At 41.6% G+C, this 21341-nt stretch overlaps 1 protein-coding gene across 8 annotated transcripts in view; it reads right to left on the bottom strand.

The window, feature by feature from the left end:
* Window positions 1–21341, bottom strand: part of SGCD (sarcoglycan delta) — a 667313-nt gene that overhangs the window by 11458 nt on the left and 634514 nt on the right. For all 8 annotated transcript variants that reach the window (XM_029584042.1, XM_029584043.1, XM_029584037.1 and 5 more), the window contains one exon: window positions 5691–5814. In XM_029584042.1, the coding sequence (XP_029439902.1) occupies window positions 5691–5814 (124 nt within the window). The remainder of the gene's footprint in view (window positions 1–5690; window positions 5815–21341) is intronic.

The raw sequence follows: 21341 nt of genomic DNA, 5'->3' as shown, positions 1-21341 counted from the left end.
ACTACTCTTGGCGGTTTACAATAAAACATGCATAATAATAAACCATAAATAATTATCTAAAAACAAATTTAAAATATAACCACACATCATACTGTAATACATTAACAGAATTAACACTATAAAACAATAACACAAAAACAAGACATGGGTGACATCATCCTATATTTTCAGCTTTCCTGAATTAGAATTCCCAAACACATTTTGATGGTTCGATGGGGTAGGATTTCTTAAACATCATTAATCATTATGCACTGTGTCAAAGATTAAAAGTTTGATTAAATAGATACACGTTTAGTTGCTTCCTAAACTTCACCAATGATGTCCTATTCTTGATCTCATCTGGTAAAAAGTTCCATAGCACAGACCCAGCCATCCCAAACATTCGCTCTTGTAATTCTAATAAGCAGACTAACTTAATAGAAGATACATCCAAAAGTTTACAAAACCATGACTCTGGAAGGAGTGCCAATCCAATCAGTGCTTTACAGATTACAGTCAAAATCTTAAATTTAATCCTTCACTCAACTGGTAACCAATGTAAATTTGTGAGAACTGGAACAAAATGTTCTCTAAGTGAAGCTTCGATAATTAAGCAAGCTACTGCATTCAAATGGAGGGCTTTTAAGGTGGAATATTGCGAAACTAAGAAAAGGGCATTACAGTAAACCATCAGCGTAATCACTAATAACAGTTCTGAGATCTGTGTCAGCAAGGAAAGGCTTCAAATTTCAGAGTAGACAAAGCTTCCAGAAAGAGTTTCTTACAATGTCCCAAATGTATGGTCTTAAGGAGAGTAAGGAATCAAAGATGTCCCCCATATTACAACCCTTATATTTTAAAAGACAGGCCAGTAGGCATTTCTATAATAGGAAAATGAGAGAGTAGCATTATATTGTTAATCGTCTTACTGCAATATATTTTAAAAATAATTTTTCAAAAATTGTTTAGTGTTCGCTTACGCGGACACAAGGGAAAAAACACAGATTGCTTTTATGGCCAAGTCCTAAAGGAAATGAAGAAAGCAAACATGGGGTTAACTTGCTGGTGTAGCGGTTACTATCATTAATCAAAAAGCCTTGATACTTTTGATGCAACTCCAGCATCTACAGTAAGGGGAAAAGGGGAACTGGATTTAGACAGCAACCAACAAGGCTCTGACTTTTAAGGTCTGCAGAACTGTTGAGCATGGGGGTAACCTGCACAGAAGAGCAGTTACTACTTTTAACAGAAGCATGGGATTACTACCCTTAACCAATAAGCCTTGATGCTTTTGATGCAACTGCAACATCAATCTCTACTTCAAAGAAGGGGTGTGGGGGATGAAAGGAAAGAGAAATTTAGATTCAGAGGCAACCAACACGAGCCAAGACTTTTATACAGTCGGGGGTACTGATGTGCAGATATTAAGGAAATAACAAAGGACTGCTTCTACATCCAAGTCCATAAGCAAAGCACGTCAAGCAGCACTGACTGATATATGGGGGTAACCTACCCGGTGTGGCAGATACTACCATGGGAAGCTTGCTGAGCAGACTGAATGGACTATTAGTCCTTTTATACTATCATTTCTATGTTTCAAAATAAAGTTTTGTGCCATGAGAGTTATCACCCTAAATAGGGGCTGCCTATCAGTCAGATCCTATGAATTCGTAGAGTTTGCTCTTCACTGGAGGAATTTAAGACACAATTGATTGAACTCGACAGGTTCTTGGCTCAGCGTTGCCTGTTTAGCTTAAAGAGTTTTGTATTCCAAACAGGATCTGTTAGTTCATCAAACCTCGTGTGTGTTTTGCAGTATTCTGATAGGTCATCTGTTCTGGCTTCTATCATTCTTAAACATTGGGACATCCTCTCTCTTTATAAGACACCAACTGAATAGCGTATACCGGGGCAGAAATATATGTGATTACATTGTGAGAACTGAATTGCCATCTAGCTCCCTTAAGGTAATCAGTAGTGGTCATCAAGCATGCAGTTCTAGAGATTTTTGTGCCACCACCACCATTTGTGGTACTTCATAGACTCATCCTAAAGCTTCCCAATGTTCTAAATTGAAATCCAGTATGGATTGTTTTTTCTAATTTTATGGTTTATGTTATACAATGTACTTCTAACCTCATCTATGTTGGCTGTACTAAATGTAATATATGTACTAGGCTCATCAAGCATTGTAATTGCTTATGCTCTGTGAAGCTTACAGCATCTATGGCTGAGCACTATACACAAAAAACCCATGCTTTTGACTACCTGCAATGGAGCAAGTCTCTGAGCATACAGCATTTCTTGAGAGGACTCGTACTCTGTGAGCAAGTTTGAATTTTCATGTTAGAAGCCGCGCACCTGTGAGACATGAATAACATGGCTGCACAGTATTCTTTATTATGACACACTGATTTTTTAAAAAATCTTCATGGTTATACTTTGTCAAATTTTATAACTGAATATTTTTCCTGGATGCCACTGGCTGCAGCATTTTAAAATAGTATGATGTAATTTCCTGTGTGACATCATAGTTGGTAGATAATGCTATTTATTGTTTTTTTGCATTTCAGTGCACGTCAGCACTGTGTGCACCCATAAATGCGCGAGTATCTTTATCAAGCTATGTTTCATTTTCTCAATGTAGACCAAGATTCCTGGTAGAAATTTTTCCTCATTAGGTGATCAATTGTTGGCGATCCATTGCTTCTTGAAGCAGAGCACGTCTCAAAACCTGGGCCATGTTGGAGGTTAATTCAGTATTCAGCTAGCCTGCACTGAGAATTTTTTGGGGGATATAGTCTGTCTACAGCTTCCCTTCCCATGGTGAATCCAGCTGCAAATTCAGCTCGCAGTCCTGTTTATCTGGACGCTTTTCAGATAAGCTCCAATTCCTTTTTGAGAAAATGTGTATTATCTAGAAAACATTTTTTTTTCTCTTTGAAAAGAAAAACGAACAAATGTGTTTATTGAAAATGTTAAAAAAAAATATATATGGATGCATAGATGGTAACCATCAAACCGTCACACATACACCATCCTGCATCTTGGGACATAGCCATTTTATAGCATACGCATGCATAGGCGCTGAATTTTAAGTGGGCATGCATGTGAATGCAAATCCCATTTGTACTGCTTAAATTGGGGGATTTTAAAAAGGGCACATGCTGATGCCACTCAGTTTTACCAGTTGATTCCCAGTTCACCCAGTTAAAAAATAGGTCCTCCACCCCCCCCCCCCCCTAGTTTAATAGCCTTCACTCCCCCCGGTCAGCCCTGACCCTGAAAACCCCGCAGATCTGCCTAGTATTCTTTAATTATTAACTTACACGTCACCCATAGTAGAAGTAAAGTTACGCAGCAGGACACCCTGGCACGCACCTGAGCGTGTAAGTATTTGCACACGCATCTCTGGTTCACGCTGTCCTAAAGTTAGCTGGCTATAGCTAGCCAGCTAACTAAGGGGGTTATTTTCCAAGCCACGTTATGGGCTTTTTGCATGCAAAAAAACACCTTAACGCATGGTGCGATGCTAATTTGGAAAAGGGGGAGTACAGTACACTCTTGTGAAGATTTGAGGTCCTTCAGAGTGAGGAAGCACACAAAGATGAGATTTGTACAATGTTCTCATCAAGCTAGGTTGAAAGAACATTGTACAAATCTCATCTTTCTGCGAGTTTCCTCACTCCAAAGGACCTCAAATCTTCACAAGTGTACTGTTCTGTTCGTACGCCTCACTCTGAATGTCAAAGTGGCCCCTAATCCCTACACTACTTAAACCTCACCTCGAGTAACTAGGTGGGCCTCATATTTATTTATTTATTTATTTGAGTTTTTTCTATACCGGCATTCACGGAGATTCGTATCATGTCGGTTTACGTAAAACAGGGGGTGATCAATACATTATAAACGTGCATAAATATAACATGAGTATACATTTTATACAATTACAAATTATAACAAGTTATAAAAGTGCGCAGAAAAATCAGTTACAATAAAACAAGGATGGTTCTAACTGGGAGAGGAAGAAGAAGATGATAGAAATTTAACAAGAATAAGAACGTGCAGTTTTTGGTATGTCAGTATAGAGGTATAAATACCTAACTACTATAAGGGCCTTATACCTAAGTCTCTCTTTCTCTCTCTCTCTCCCCCCAGTGGTTGTAGATAGGAATTGCATTTTATTTTTCCAAGCAGGCCCTGTTTGAGCTTCTTTGACAGATTTTTACTGGTGTAGATATAGACTTCCAAAAGAGAAAGAATCATAAATGACAGCAGAAAAGCTGAAATGGTCCATCCAGTCTTCCCAGCAAGGTGTTTAGGGTTGTACATGCTACTCTGTGCAGATTACCCCCACGCCTTTCTTGGAAGCACAATACAATAATTTTAGTGTGGTTTCGGGTTGAACCGCTGCTCCATGCATTTTACCCCGGTATTTGGTTTCCATCCTCTTGCCAATAAGTCTGTCCTGGAAAGTATCCATGGCGATTTCAAAATGAAATACCTTTGCATTCTATGCTAGCCCTGCTTTAACTTCAGACCCTGCTCCTTTCCAGTGCCTGCATCTGATCCCTGGACCTTACCCTTAGTCACATGGCTGGGACTGGGGCAAGGTGAGGTTGGTGCCATTTTGAAAAATGGTGCCGATCGGGGACGGGTGCACCTGTCCCTGACATGGGATCCAGGTTAAAGTAAGGTGGGCTTTTGGAAGGGGTGGGGAGGTTGGGGGTTTGGACATTTTGGGGAGGCCAGTGGGGCTGGACTAGGTTTTGGACACTTCAGGGGCTGAGGAGCTTAGACTTAGGGGGCTGTGTGCATTATTGAAACTTTATTTACACTTTTGGGGGAGTCGGGTGAGCACTGACCTCTGCTCAACCTCCCCTTTTAACCACTTTTTTTTTTTTTTTTGGAGGGGGCCAGCGCTCCTTTAAGATGATGACGGTCCCGTGAGGTAGGGGCCACCATTGTGTTTAAGGTCAGCTCGTTGCGTTCTTTTATGTCACGGTATTTGGCTGCAATACAAAAGAACACGCCATACAGCTGTGATGTTTTCTTGGGGGAGGGGCCCCTGTATTGCAGCAGTAGTGAGTCCCCCTCCTATGAAAACTCATCGCAACTTGATGAATCTAGGTGTAAGTCTGGCATCTCCTCCATCAGGGCTAATCAAACCTTTAAACCTACTGGACCGTATCATTGGAATCTTCTTCCCCCAGAACTTCGGCAGGAACAATGTCCTTTTTCCTTCAGAAGAAACTAAAAACTTGGCTGTTCATTCAAGCCCTCCCTTGATGGGTCACTCACCGCATTTTCACAGTTCCCCCCCCTCCCCTTCCCCTGGATCGCTCCTACAGTTTGATTTACAGAGCAGGACATTGTATAAGCCTGTACCTTACCTCGATTGTTACGTTCGTCTCTCTTTTAAAACCTTGTTGTGTTAAACTAATATCTTTCGCTCTTAACTCTCCCGTACTGTAAATCCCCGTTCATTGTAACTTTATCTTCCAGTTAATTGGTTACCCCTAGTTACACTGTAAACCGGTACGATAAGACTTTCGTCTTGAGCATCGGTATATCAAAAGAATTTAAATAAATAAATAAAATCCCAATAAGAACTGTCTGCAAGCAACTACAGTAATTAACTTAAAAAAAATGCAATCCATCAATAAGCAATCTACTACTTTTTAAAAAAAAAACATTTTGCCAAGCTCTACCTCTCCATCTTTGGATTCCAGTCTAAGGTCTGTCCGACACATGGCTTCAAGGCTGCCGGCCTCTGCATTGATTTCCACTCCTTTCGGCGCTTCCATCACCAAAGATCGGGTGGGTGACTCCAGCCTGTCATAAAGAGAGAGGGAGACATGATAATGCAGCCTGCTGGGGACGATCTGTCTGCTTGCAATGAAGCCGAAGTCTGGGGCATTCCAACTAAATATCCTGCTGAATTAGTGGATGGCAGGACGCTGACAATAAGATGTTACAAATACTTATCCAAGGAAGTTAAACCATCATGACTTTATGTTGCAAGTATCAGCTGGCCCAGAGATATATAAGAATACAAATCAGACATCTATATTGTAAGCATTTTTCACAGTTTCCTCTCCAAAACAGTGAATTTTTGTCTTATTAGAAATGGACTGGCTGCTGGCTCAGTGGAAGAAGACCTGGCTTTGATTCCAGGCTCAGGGCTAGCTGGGGACAGGAAGGCTGAGGAAGCAGCATTCACAGCTCCAGAACTGGGTGGAGGGGATCCAGAGTCAATGCACAATGGTGACACCTAGTGGCTGGATTCAGGGCAAATGGTCACAGGGGTGCTGAAAGGACCTCCTGGTGCACGGCCCTGCCATGGCCCAAGACTGTCACTGCAATGACTGGAGAAGGTGCGATGGGGAAGGTGAGATAAAAGAGGGGGAAAAAAAAAATCCTGCTGGTAGTTGTGAATGAAGACTCGTTCCCAAGATAGCCGCGCACACAGGCTCGCAGCGCCAGGTTCCGGTGCTGGTTCCGAGTGAGCTGATAGCCCAAAGGAGCAAAAGGAAACTATTGGGTCAAAAAGAAAAGGAAAAAATAGCAGCAGAGTAAAAAGAATAATATGTTAAATGCATGCAGATGTGAGAGATATGCCATACTGTGGGACCTCAGCTATGGACAAAGAATCCTAATGTTGACTGGACTCCTGTTACCAGTAGGCTTGCATGTGTAACACACACTAGATTAAGCCCTAGTAAAACCTTATTTCAGCTAGTGCAGTTAGTGAGGGATAATTAGGGGAGGATGCATTCATTGCAGCTCCTCCCTTTGCATAATAGAGCATCATAAAAGAGTGAGCCGGCCCATTTTAAATTTTTTTTTCTTTTTTTTTCTTTTTTAAACTTTTTTTTACTCTTCGGGACCTCTGACTTAATATCGCCATGATATGAAGTTGGAGGGTGCACAGAAAAGCTTTGGCTGTACATTTTACTTACTGTATCGCGCGGGCATACCTAATAGCGTCCTCAACATGCATTTGCATGTTGAGGGCGCTATTAGGTGCTGTGGGTTGGACGCGTGTTTTCCTCCCCTTACTGAATAAGGGGTAAGGGAAAACGCGCGTCCAAGGGCAGGTTACCTGTACTGTATCGGCCTGATAGTTTGGGAATTGAAAATTGAATTGAATATTGAAATATAGATTTATCTACACATATTTACCATCAATAAATTACATTATATACATTATCTCAGAGTCTTGGAATCTGTGCCAGAGCGAGTGTCAGAATGGACGTATGTGGCATGGTTGCTGATGTACATCACCCATTATCACATTCTCCAACTGGGCTCATATCACATGAACTATACAATAAGCACACAAACATTCCATCATTAAAACTTCCTTAACATAGTTTGCTGGTTTGGAGGAAGGTTGGAGATTTTTTTTTTCCTGATTTGGATTTTGTGGCCTGCCTTCTGTATCCCATGTCATAGGTGCAGAGCGGTTGTCCTGGGTTAAGTTCTGGGACTTTGAAACATTTTTTTTCCAAAGTGGTAGGAGCCTTGTGAGACACCTGGGCCTCACCTGGACATGGGGAATCCTGTGTTTGGGATGCCCAGGGATAGAGAGAAGACCTGCCCCTTAGAGGTGGTGACCCGAAGAAAGGAGAACGCCAGGGTTGATATCATTTTTTTGGGGGAAATAAGATTTTTGATGAAGATACCTCGGCAGAAGTTCTAACTTCTTTGTGCCCCTCTTCCTAGCCATCAGAGGCACACAGCAGGAACTCCTGTTTCCAGGAGGATCTCACCCATCTGTGATCCCCCAAGGGACAAAGATTATGAGAGAAGGAAAAAGATCAAGGAAGAGAGAGAGAGAGAGAACGGTTGTGAGTAAGAACAAGTTAAAACCATTGAGGACACCCAAACGGAGTCTTCAGTCCTGGAGAGAGAGAAGGGGACTCTATAGAGATCCTGTGTTTAACCTTTTTATTTTTATCTATTTATTAATTTTTTTACCACTGCTGGAGGGGTGTTTCCTGCCCACACCCCTGTCCACCTGGGAACTTCACTTTCCCGTGCCCTGGAGGGTGGATGTTTCCCTGACCCTGCTATAAGAGACCCATGTACAGAGAGAGGGAAAGAGACCGTAATGCAAAAGAAATTCTCTGGTGCTGAAGACAGGGACGGTGACTTTGAAACAGTCGTGCGGGTGCACCTGTACGTGCACAGCCACGGGTTGGGAAAACGGACGCTCGCTAATTGAGCACCCCTTTTCCTAACCTGACTGCCGGCACCCCCTTTTTTTTTTTTTTTTCCAGGACATTACAATTTTTGTGGTTTCCTCAGACTTAATATCACCACAAAATTGAGAGAAGTACAGAAAAACAGTTTTACATCGGGTGTGTGTGTGTGTGTGTGTGTGTGTGTCATGGACGCGCATCCAATGGCAGGTTGAGCCGTGCGCTGCAGTCAGCCAACGGTAAAGCATCAGCCTGCGTGCGTCTGAATTCCCTTCTCCAAAATAAACCAATCTGATGCACCTTTTCAACTCTACAAGTGCTAGGCCAGAAAACATCTGTTCAGACAGTGACTTTAGATATGGAACATGCTGGGATGTTAATTAGAATCTGGAAATCCAATATAAGCAAAGGGATCATTTTTAGATACAATAAACCAATATCTCAAAATCTCCTAACCCTACAGGAGCACATTCTTGGTAGCACCTGTACAGTTGTTTTCTATTCTTACATGGTCTCACTCCTTTGCTCCTATCCATGTTAATGCTGTGAGAAGCGTCATGCTTTGCAAGCGTATAGATTATCCAACAGCTTCATTATTTGTCTTCTTACATCTTTTTAAAGTTATGGAAATTGCAAACCACTTGCACAAGACTGATTCACCTTTGAATTTACAAGGTTGGTAAATGAACACACAAAGGAGGTAATTTTCAAAAGAGCTACGCCTGTAAATGTAAAATATTATCGTAGCAATTTTCAAAAGACCACTTACACACGTACAGTGAATTTACACACGTAAATAAAAAATCAATTTTTTAAACATGTAAATACTTTTGAAAATCAGGCCCAAAGGGTGTGAAACACCAGAAAAAAAGCCTGAATCGTTCAATCTCGTGTGTTAATGTCGTCTTTTCCTGTGAACAAAAAGACCAACATGTCAATCAGTGGTGATTATCTGCCAGGTCATCGACCTGGAACTTTTTTTTATTTTTTTTAAACTTTCTTTCTTTACCCTATTTCCATTGGAATGAAAGCTAGAAGGCCCTCGTTGGCCCTGACCCATAATTTTCTTTTTGTATGAAAATCACCACCGATATTGATGAATACGATTGTAAATAGTCACACATTCTTACATAGGGCTATTTGGAAGTGCTGATCATCTTTCAAATCCTATAATCTACAGGTTGGAGACTGAAGAGCCACTGGTCTCACAAATTAAGTCATAGGACGCTGCTGAAAACGTGCTCGATTAGTAAGGCCCCTAAACAACAGGATAATTGTTCTACAAATGACACATTAGTAATTAAACAGATTCCATCTGCACTTTCATTCATTTTCTACCTGTACATTTATTTTATTAAGATTTGGCAATTCATCTCACATATGTCTCACGGATTTTCATTAGCTCTGGTGGTATGACCTGCATCATTATCCCTAGGTGGAGCACAAAGCTATTGCGATTAACTGGAATGAATAAGCAACTTGGCTGCCTGACTAGACAACCGCCTACAGAGAAGATCTGATCTCATTCACTACCGAACATAAAATAGCTGCCAACTCACATGGTTTTGCTATGTGATCACATGGTCACAATATGAGGCAGCAGTTTCATGTAACATGGACCTCACTAAAATTAGTAAAAAAAAAAAAAAATAAAAATAAAAAAAATCAGCCAGCTTGTAGTGTAGGCTGTAGAGACTCTGGAGTTTATTTCCGGGCATTGGAGGTGAAATATCATCAAACTGCATTGGACATGATGACACTTCTCACTGTCATCAGCTGGGCTAGCTCTGGAGAGAGAGCTGGGAACTGTGAGCTTATGTAGGAGAAAGAAGAAAAACTAGCAACTTTGAACTCTGCAGGGCTGGTGGAATGACCCCATGGCAGCACACCGTGCCAACGTGTGGGATACCTAGGGTCTAATCTCAGCACTGTGTCTGGCCTCTTTGGGTTGGCAGAGACAGGGAATGCTGTGGATGGACACAGCATTTGCTGAGGTAGAGACCCCCCCAGCTATTGCTTACATCAAATGCTGGTTAACCAGAGAGTGCTCTTCTCCTGAGCAGTCCATGACAGAAACAGCTAGATTTGAGGTGGGGGGGGCAGGGAAAGGAATAAAAGTAGAGGGTAAAAAACCCAAGTTGCTAACGAAGGCACAGCAGCCATTGAAAATATATTACGGTGTTAGAGAGCAAATATTTGATTTAAGCCGAATCTCAAAAAAGATATAATTGCGATGGAGAAGGTACAGAGAAGTGTGACCAAAATGATAAGGGGAATGGAACAGCTCCCCTATGAGGAAAGACTAAAGAGGTTAGGACTTTTCAGCTTGGAGAAGAGACGGCTGAGGGGGGATATGATAGAGGTGTTTAAAATCATGAGAGGTCTAGACCGGGTAGATGTGAATCAGTTATTTACTCTTTCGGATAATAGAAAGACTAGGGGGCACTCCATGAAGTTAGCATGTGGCACATTTAAAACTAATCGGAGAAAGTTCTTTTTCACTCAACGCACAATTAAACTCTGGAATTTGTTGCCAGAGGATGGGGTCAGTGCAGTTAGTATAGCTGTGTTTAAAAAAGGATTGGATAAGTTCTTGGAGGAGAAGTCCATTACCTGCTATTAATTAAGTTGACTTAGAAAATAGCCACTGCTATTACTAGCAATGGTAACATGAAATACTTAGTTTTTGGGTACTTGCCAGGTTCTTATGGCCTGGATTGGCCACGGTTGGAAACAGGATGCTGGGCTTGATGGACTCTTGGTCTGACCCAGTATGGCATGTTCTTATGTAAGCTAAATTAGAGCTACACAAGTGCATTTTTTGTTTTTGATGTAACTCAAATGTGCTTATGTTCTCCCAGTGAGGGGGAAAAGCCTGTTTTAGTGTGCTGAATGTGTTGCTGCTCAAAATGTGTGGGAGAAGAGCGATAAATTAAAAAGAAAATTCATGCATATGAGATAGCAGAGAAAATGAAATGTACAATTTGCAGTCAGGGGAAAGGTTTGCTTTAGAGACAGCGTGCATTCTGATCTCAGTCAAACAGAATTACCTAGAAATTTAAGCAACTCAGGACTGCAGAGCTGATTTTATTTTTGCCTTCCTGAATCCCTCAGATACCTGTCAAACAGGCCGATACTTGAAAGTGTGCTCAGCTGAGCGTACTGCTTAACCAGCTGTTGGATGCACGTTTTCGACGTGCGTCCACTACCCTTACACAGTAAGGGGTTTAGCGCATCGAAAAAGTGCGTCCAACCCTCCCTCCCCAAAACGAATAGTACTCATCACATGCAAATGCATGTGGGTATTAGTCATTCGCCTGGGATACTGAAATAAAAATGTGCGAACGATCCGCACATTTTACCCTCAGAAATTAGTGCCTGCCCAAGGGCAGCCATTAATTTCTGAGCGGCCCGAAAAAGTGTACAGAAAAGCAGAAAATATTGCTTTTGTGTACATGCTCCGACTTAATATCGTAGCGATATTAAGTCAGAGGAACCAAAAGGTAAAAAAAAAAGTGCCGGCGGGTCAGGTTAGGAAAATGGACGCTCAATTCACGGGTTAGGAAAACGGACGCTCCTCATTTGCATTGTGTATCGCATGCCCAGGAGAGGGGCTCGTGTGCGCGTTCTGAGAGTGGGTGCCAAAACAGACAATTTTTTTTAGCGTGTCCGTGCTGTATCAGCCTGTAAGTCATGAGCTGAAAACTCTACGTGCAAGACAGGAAGGGAGCAGTGAGAAGGCCTTTTGCTCCAGGGGTTTTCAACCTATTTTCATTTGAAGAGATCATTTAAGCCGCACTGCTTTTCCTCCTGCTTGCAGTCTCCCAGAGCAGAGCTCATTTGAATTCTACAAATAAACGATGTTAAAATGAGCCTATCATTTCTTGAAAATCATTTTAGCATTCCAGAGTGGCTTTGTGTGCTGCTTTGAGCAGAGCTCACAACTCTGGGCCTCAACATCCTCATAGTGTGCCTGGATCTAGCTGAGGGTTTCAGCAGGGTGAAGGAGATGGCTTTACGTTAATGGTATCTCATCACTGCAGAAGCTGAAACTCATGCCCCTCTACCCCCCCTCTGACCTTAGTGAGATCCATGCAAAAGCTGAATTAGCATGCACATTGTAAATTGTATTAAACAACTGTACATAGGAGCCTGGAACTCCAAGTCCAAAGAGACAGTGTGAGTAAAGCCAGACCTAGGTCATCCTTTCTTTTTCACGTTGGGCAGAAAGAAGGTCTGAGGTCTGTCGAGCTGAGCCTTCTTCTACCAGTTTACATGGTAATCCAGTAGAAGGTGGGAAAAAAAAAATCTGCATGCAGTGAATCTGTAGCCAGGGTCATTAGGCGAACTAGGCGGGTGCCTCAGGTGCCAACCATTGGGGGGGTGAGGTGCCGAAAAGCAGCCATGTGTGGCCAAGAGTGGAGCCTATCCTGCTCGCGGAAAAGAGGAGTAAAGCACGGGGCTGGCTTGGACATACAGAGAGGAGCCGGGAGAGGTGGACGGGCGGTCCCCAGGAATAAGATTCCGGATACAGTGGCGCGATGGGGGAGGGGGGGGGGAGAAGGTTCACCTAGGGTGCCTAATACCCTTGCACCGGCCCTGTCTGTAGCCAGTTCTGCAGCTGTGAAACAATGCCTTCCTGATCCCGGAATCAGTCAGAGCTATATGGTCACTCTAGCATAGCGAATCATGATAGAAAAGGATGTGTGTCTATCCCAGGGGCATAGCTGCTGGGGTGTCTGTGCCCTCTCAAATTTGGCTCAGGCTCCCCCAGCAGCAGGATCATATCACCTCTGAGTCAGTCCTGGTGAGGTTGGAAAACCTTTTTACATAATTGCACTGCAGCAGCCAGAGAGATTAACACTTGCATAAAGTAGTTGCTATAACGGCAGAGGAAGAGTGAGACGCAGCCAGAGCAAGGAGAGGTAAAAGGACAGACAATGCAGAGTGTAGCCAGAAATTAAAGGGCTTTGTAGCCACTGCCATGAAGACACATGGAATGGGACAAGGGATGGGGGTGGGAGGCTAGCACAGTGCACCCTCCTATTAACCTTAGCCCCCCCCCCCAAAAAAAAATAAATTCAGTTCTGGCCATACCTCCGGCCTATCCAAAAGGTTAATCGCATTCTGAATACTACAGTATATTAATTATTCTGCTATGCTCCCCTGTCACCATCCATACATTAATTTATGCAGTTCCACCACACTGCACAAGCTCTGATTCCAAGCTACTTCCTAAGAAACCACGTGTCACTGTTTGAAACCAGTTAATGCACACAGCTGGGAAGTTTTGATGTCCAGCAAATTGAGATGACCTGGATTAGCTGGGAATGGTGAGGCTGCATGCACACAGACTTTTCACTTCATTCATATGCACCCAGCTATATGCTCCTCCTCACTCACACATGCACTCATACTCTCATTCTCCCATACTCTCACACACATGCCCACTCACACTCACTTTTCTCCCTGTAACATCCATGCTCATTCGCCCACTCCCCCCTTCACACTCTTGCACATGCTCACTCATTCTTCCTGCCCCAAACCCATCATTGGCAGCAACCTCCTCCTCCTTTTTCTGGCCATGTGGGCTGACTGGACTCTTCTTCTTTCATTCTGCCTGCATGGGTCCAGGTAATTTCCAGGGCACCTGGAGTTTTCCAATGTTTGCCTGAGGACCTGGCAATTCCTTTAGAATTCCTGAGTCTCCAGGCCAAATCCAGAGAGTTCCCAGGTGTGCTAATGCAGTAAGGTATCCTTGAATTTAAGTACTTACAATATTTCAAGTGGTCATAAAAAAAAGAAGAGGACCTTTGATATGGTCTTCTCTACTTCTCTACCTAATTCTACGGAGGGAATGCCTACATTCCTCGAATGAAAAAAGTATAGCGTGGAAGATCAGCCCCTGATTGTAGATGACCTCCAGGAATGTATTTCTTAAATTTTCCTGCCAAATAGTTGGAACCGATTCCATGAAAACAGGGCAGATAATCTTAAATTGGGTTCTATATGATACTGGGAGCCAATAGATAAAATAGGCACGATACGGTACTTGATGCGGTAGCCAGAAATTATTCTTGCAGCTGCCTTTTGTATTATCTGCAAACTGTAAAATCCTTAAAGAAAGGCCATCAAGGAGGGAACTTCAACAGTCTACTGAAACATTATAATGCATGCTCTCCTTTCCCCCTGAGCATAATCATTCTGTATGGACCATGAGGTTAAGGAGAGGAGAAGACAGTCCAGCTGTGGTAGAAACCTATGGAGAGATGGGAAGTGGGGGTTTCAGGAGGAGGCTGGGGGTGAGGAAGGCTAACTAAGCTGCAGAAGTGGGTGAGGGAGAGGTGGGCTAGCACAGAAAGCCAGCTGCATCCAGCAGTGAGATAGTGGGGAAAAAACCAAACCAAAACAAATCAGGCAGTTAGAGGAAATTGGCTACTTGCGGTGTTTGGGAAGCCAAGGAGAAGTAAGCCGGTGGCGACAGGGAAAGGTGAACTGGTTGCTAGAGGTGGGGCTGGCGGCAGCAGTGGGAAGGTGGGAACATTGGCTAGTGCTGGCGGCAACAGTGGGAAGGTGGGAACGTTGGCTAGTGCTGGCAGCAGCAGTGGGAAGGTGGGAAGGTTGGCTAGTGCTGGAGGCACGGGTGTAGAATGGACCAGCCAATAGGCAGAGTCCCAGAATTCCACAGTGAGGGGTAAATTTTGCAGTGATTGCAAAACACTGCCAGTCTCTGTTGGTTTTGCGAAAGACTGATTGGTTTTCCAGCTGTATCTTACATCCTCCACTTCATCCTTACTCACTATCAAATCGATGCTTAGCTATTTTGCTTTAAAATTGTTTTCTGGATAGTAAAGGCAAAGTGCAATCTAATTTCCCACATTTCCAATTCAAAGCCCTGATAGTGGGACGCCAATGAATTTGTATTGTGATACACATTAGGATATTAACTATGGAAGCAGGATGGGCAGTGCTGGAGGAGCAGCCTCATTGTCATCAATAGCACTTCTCCGTTTCTCATCAAATGGCTGGCAAATTTATTCCAGTGAAATAATTAGCAAGTTGCATTCATTTGTTAGCACGGAGTCTACTAGAAATTTCATCTCTCTTCGATTTCATTTGTTCCCTATTGAATCAGCCTATGCGTAGCACAATCATTACTTTAAGAGGATTGCCCATTTAGAATGACCTGCCTCTGGGATACATTGCTACCGTTACGAGACATAATGGCTGTAGACGAGCCCCCCTGCTCTTAGAATAAATGGGAAGCCTGTTGGTGATTCTACACCAAGCCCAATTAATTAGTGCTTCTTGGGTCTGCAAGTGTCCGTGTGTTAATTTCGCTTGCAAGAAGCCTTGCTAATTTTTCCTTACAATTTCATGCGTGTGTGTTATTCAGCCTTACGACAGCGCAGAAAAGCCACTAGCATCACTTGGAAGCCAAAGTGCTTCCACTGCTCCTGAAAGTGCTATCTAAATAAGCATCATCTTGAGGTAGACATGGAAGATTAAATTGAAAATAGATGCTTGCCAGCAGTTGCAGGCATGTTATTCTTAAAATAGCCTATTTCTGAAAATAAGTCATATTTTCTAACTGTATAATTGGATGAGTGTTATTTTTCCCCTGGCAATATACTCCTCCTTTTGGGCTTCCAGCTTATTTTTAACCGGCTTCTACTAAGATAAGGAACCATTTGCAAATATCCAGAGATTTTTTTTCCCTATTTAATACTCCTATCCCAACTCAGCTCAGCTGAGGGCCATGTACTGGAGCTGCCTCCAGAATCTTCCAACTATGGGGATTTAAGTCTGGTCACTAGGTGTCACCATTGCACAATGACTGGGATTCTCAGGGCCTATGGACTCTCCCTCTGGCTGGCCTGGGAAGTAGAAGCTAGGACCTGGAATCAAATTGATGTTTTCTGTATGGCAGCATGGAAGCACCATGGTAAAAACCAAAACTTCAGTGAGCACAGGAAGGTTGGATATTTTTGGACACCAGCATCACTAATTTTGGTAACTGTGGGAGATTACAAAACTTAGTAATAAGACACAGAAGGGGGCCTGGGTGTTGGATTAACTATTAATCTTGTAAAAATAAAAGCTGAAGACAAGGCATGAAATGGCCAGCCGCTATTTATCCCTGGGTGTTAGCATCATTTATCTTATATACCTTTGTTCCAAGTGAAGATTACAACGGTTTACTTATATTTATTTATTTATTTAAATTCTTTTAATATACCGATGCTCAAGACGAAGTCTTATCGTACCGGTTTACAATAGAACTAGGGGAAACCAATTAACAACTATATAGAAGATAAAGTTACATTAAACAGGGAGCATAAACATGGGCTTTGGAAGAAAGGAAAGATTTCAAACTAATACAACTAGAGAGTACTGAAAATAGTCAGCGAAAAACAATTAAGTAGCGAGACATATAAAGGTTAACATAAGGTTGCTGAATTCGGCTGGAGATTTATCATAGGCAGGTATTAGCATAACATTTCCTGAGGAAGGAGGAACAGGGGAGGTAAACGGGGGGGGGGGGGGGGGGTGGCAGGAGATAGGGAATGGGTAGGAAGGTGAGAGAGTCAATATTGGTTGATAGAGGATCCTTCAACGGTAAGCTTGGGCGAACAGCTAGGTTTTCAGTTTCTTTCTGAAGGTATATAAGTCATTCCATAAGACTTATATACCTTTCTGAAGGTATATAAGTTATAAGACTTATATATAAGTCTTATATATAAGGTATATAAGTTATATATATATATATATATATATATATATATACTTATATACCTTTCTGAAGGTATATAAGTCATAAGGTATATAAGTATATAAGGTATATAAGTCATTGGAATGACGGTATATAAGTCATTCTTTCTGAATGACTTATCATTCCAAGTGAAGATCACAACGGGTTCTCTATCTACTGTTTGGGATCTTGCCAGGTTCTTGTGAGCTAAATTAACTATTGCTGGAAATGGGATATTAGCTTAGATGGACACTCAGTGTGACCCAGTATAGGAATTATGTTCCTATATACATATATAACTCCTTTGAAATTTCACTCTTTAGATTATAGGATTTTTGGAAATACGGAAATACCTATAGTACCTGAGTGTAATCTGGTTTGAAGTGTACCAAAAGGCAGAATATAAATCAAATAAAAAAAAAACCCAAACCTGATAAACACTGGAGCCAGTGATTTTTCATGCATAGCATTTACGTTCTGAAATTTACTTCAGAAGGATGACTGTATAGAAAAGGTGTATTTGAATTTTAGACACCTTAGAAAAACATGGCTTATTAAAATGGCATTTGATATTTAATTCATTTTACTGGAATTTATTTTAGACAGCTTGTGATAACTTAAGATTTTTTAGAAGTGATTTTTTTAAACTGAATTTTATGTTTATTATGGAGGTTTTACAAGTTTTTTTTATGCTATTACAGAAGTTAAGGTTTGTGTGTTTTTATAGACAGTGCTGGTGAGGAGCCAGCTGTTGTGGTACATGTGGGCACCAACGACATAGGAAAATGTGGGAGAGAGGTTCTGGAAGCCAAATTTAGGATTTTAGGTAGGAAGCTGAAATCCAGAACCTCCAGGGTGGCATTCTCTGAAATGCTTCCTGTTCCACGTGCAGGTCCCCAGAGACAGGCAAAGCTCCAGAGTTTCAATGTGTGGATGAGACGATGGTGCAGGGAAGAGGGATTCAGCTTTGTAAGGAACTGGGGAAACTTTGGGGGAAAGGGGAGACTTTTCCAAAAGGATGGGCTCCACCTTAACCAGAGTGGAACCAAGCTACTGGCACTAACTTTCAAAAAGGAGATAGAGCATCTTTTAAACTAGAACAAGGGGGAAAGCTGACAGTCACTCAGCAGTGCATGGTTCGGAGAAATGTATCCTTGAAGGATACTAATGAAACAGGAGAGTTAGGGCATCCCAACAGAGAGGTTCCATTAAAAGCAAACATAGTCCATATGGTATATGTAAAAAATCACTGAAGCTAATGACTTCCGAATTATCCCTAACAACTGAAAAGCAGGTTGTTAATACAAACAAAAAACACACTTTGAAATGTCTGTATGCCAATGCCAGATGTCTAAGAAGTAAGATGGGAGAGTTAGAATGTATAGCAGCAAATGATGAGATTGACATAATTGGCATCACAGAGACTTGGTGGAAGGAGGATAACCAATGGGACAGTACTATATCAGGGTACAAATTATATCGCAATGATAGGGAGGATCTACTTGGTGGGGGTGTAGCACTTTATGTCCGGGAGGGTATAGAGTCCAACAGGATAAAGATCATACAAGAGACTAAATGCTCAGTAGAATCTATATGGGTAGAAATCCCATTTGTGTTGGGTAAGAGTATAGTGATAGGAGTATACTACCGTCCACCTGGACAAAATGGTCAGACAGATGATGAAATGCTAAGAGAAATCGGGGAAGCTAACGAAATTGGCAGTGCAATAATAATGGGAGATTTCAATTACCTCAATATTGACTGGGTAAATGTAACATCAGGACTTGCTAGAGACAAAGTTCCTGGATGTAATAAATGACTGCTTCATGGAGCAATTGGTTCAGGAACCAACAAGAGAGGGAGCTATTTTAGATTTAATTCTTAGTGGAACGCAGGATTTGGTGAGAGAGGTAACGGTGGTGGGGCCACTTGGCAACAGTGATCAAATTTAAACTAATAACTGGCAGAGGGACAATAAGTAAATCTGCAGCTCTAACACTAAACTTTCAAAAGAGAAACTTTGATAAAATGAGGAAAATTGAAAAAAACTGAAAGGTGCAGCTGCAAAGGTTAAAAGTGTTCAACAGGCATGAACACTGTTTAAAAATACAATCCTAGAGGCATAGTCCATATGTATTCCACACATTAAGAAAGGTGGAAGGAAGGCAAAACGATTACCGTTCATGGTTAAAAGGTGAGGTGAAAGAGGCTATTTTAACCAAAAAAAATCCTTCAAAAATTGGAAGAAGGATCCATCTGAAGAAAATAGGATAAAACATAAGCATTGTCAAGTTAAGTGTAAAACATTGATAAGACAGGCTAAGAGAGAATTTGAAATGAAGTTGGCTGTAGAGGCAAAATCTCATAATAAAAACTTTAAAAAATATATCCAAAGCAAGAAACCTATGAGGGAGTCAGTTGGACCATTAGATAACCGAGGGGTTAAAGGGGCTCTTAGGGAAGATAAGGCCATTGCAGAAAGACTAAATGAATTCTTTGCTTCCATGTTTACTAATGAGGATGTTGGGGAATACCAGTTCTGGAGATGGTTTTCAGGGGTGATGAGTCAGACGAACTGAATGAAATCACTGTGAACCTGGAAGATGTAGTAGGCCAGATTGACAAACTAAAGAGTATTAAATCACCTGGACCGGATGGTATGCATCCTAGGGTACTGAAGGAACTAAAAAATGAAATTTCTGATCTATTAGTTAAAATTTGTAACCCATCATTAAAATCATCCATTGTACCTGAAAACTGGAGGGTGGCCAATGTAACCCCAATATTTAAAAAAGGCTCCAGGGGCATTTTGGGAACTATAGACTAGTGAGCCTGACTTCAGTGCTGGGAAAAATAGTGGAAACTATTCTCAAGATAAAAATCGTAGAGCATATTGAAAGACATGGTTTAATGGAACACAGTCAACATGGATTTACCCAAGGGAAGTCTTGCCTAACAAATCTGCTTCTTTTTTTTGAAGGGGTTAATAAACATGTGGATAAAGGTGAACTGGTAGATGTAGTATATTTGGATTTTCAGAAGGCGTTTGACAAAGTCCCTCATGAGAGGCTTCTAAGAAAACTAAAAATTCATGGGATAGGAGGCAATGTCCTTTCGTGAATTACAAACTGGTTAAAAGACAGGAAACAGAGAGTAGGATTAAATGGTCAATTTTCTCAGTGGAAAAGGGTAAACAGTGGAGTGCCTCAGGGATCTGTACTTGGACCAGTGCTTTTCAATATATATATATATAAATGATCTGGAAAGGAATATGATAAGTGAGATATCAAATTTGCGAATGATACAAAATTATTCAGAGTAGTTAAATCACATTATAGGAGGACCTTGCAAGACTGGAAGACTGGGCATCCAAATGGCAGATGGTGTTGCATATAGGGAAAAATAACCCTTGCTGTAGTTACACGATGTTAGGTTACATATTAGGAGCTACCACCCAGGAAAAAGATCTATGCATCATAGTGCATAATACTTTAGCATGTGGCACATTTAAAACTAATCAGAGAAAGTTCTTTTTTACTCAATGCACAATTAAACTCTGGAATTTGTTGCCAGAAGATGTGGTTAGTGCAGTTAGTATAGCTGTGTTTAAAAAAGGATTGGATAAGTTCTTGGAGGAGAAGTCCATTACCTGCTATTAAGTTGACTTAGAAAATAGCCACTGCTATTACTAGCAACGGTAACATGGAATAGATGTAGTTTTTGGGTACTTGCCAGGTACTTGTAGCCTGGATTAGCCACTGTTGGAAACAGGATGCGGGCTTGATAGTCCCTTGGTCTGACCCAGTATGGCATGTTCTTATGTTAAAATTGTCGATTCAGTGTGCTGCAGCAGTCAAAAAAGCAAACAGAATGTTAGGAATTATTAGGAAGGGAATGGTGAATAAAACGGAAAATGTCATAATGCCTCTATATTGCTCCATGGTGAGACCGCACCTTGAATACTGTGTAAAATTCTGGTAGCCGCATCTCAAAAAAGATTATAGTTGTGATGGAGAAGGTACAGAGAAGGGCAACCAAAATGCCCTTCTTCAGCCTTTCCTATGAGGGGGGATATGAAAGAGGTCTTTAAGATCATGAGAGGTCTTGAAAGAGTAGATGTGAATCGGTTATTTACACTTCCGAATAATAGAAGGACTAGGGGCATTCCATGAAGTTAGCAAGTAGCACATTTAAGACTAATCGGAGAAAATTCTTTTTCACTCAACGCACAATAAAGCTCTGGAATTTGTTGCCAGATAATGTGGTTAGTGCAGTTAGTGTAGCTGAGTTCAAAAAAGGTTTGGATAAGTTCTTGGAGGAGAAGTTCATTAACGGCTATTAATCAAGTTTACTTAGGGAATAGCCACTGCTATTATTTGCATCAGTAGCACGGGATCTTCTTA

The sequence above is a fragment of the Rhinatrema bivittatum genome, chromosome 18 (assembly GCF_901001135.1).
Source record: "Rhinatrema bivittatum chromosome 18, aRhiBiv1.1, whole genome shotgun sequence".
Taxonomy (NCBI): domain Eukaryota; kingdom Metazoa; phylum Chordata; class Amphibia; order Gymnophiona; family Rhinatrematidae; genus Rhinatrema; species Rhinatrema bivittatum.
Note: the sequence above shows the minus strand (reverse complement) of the source record. Positions and strands in the feature narration are given on the sequence as shown.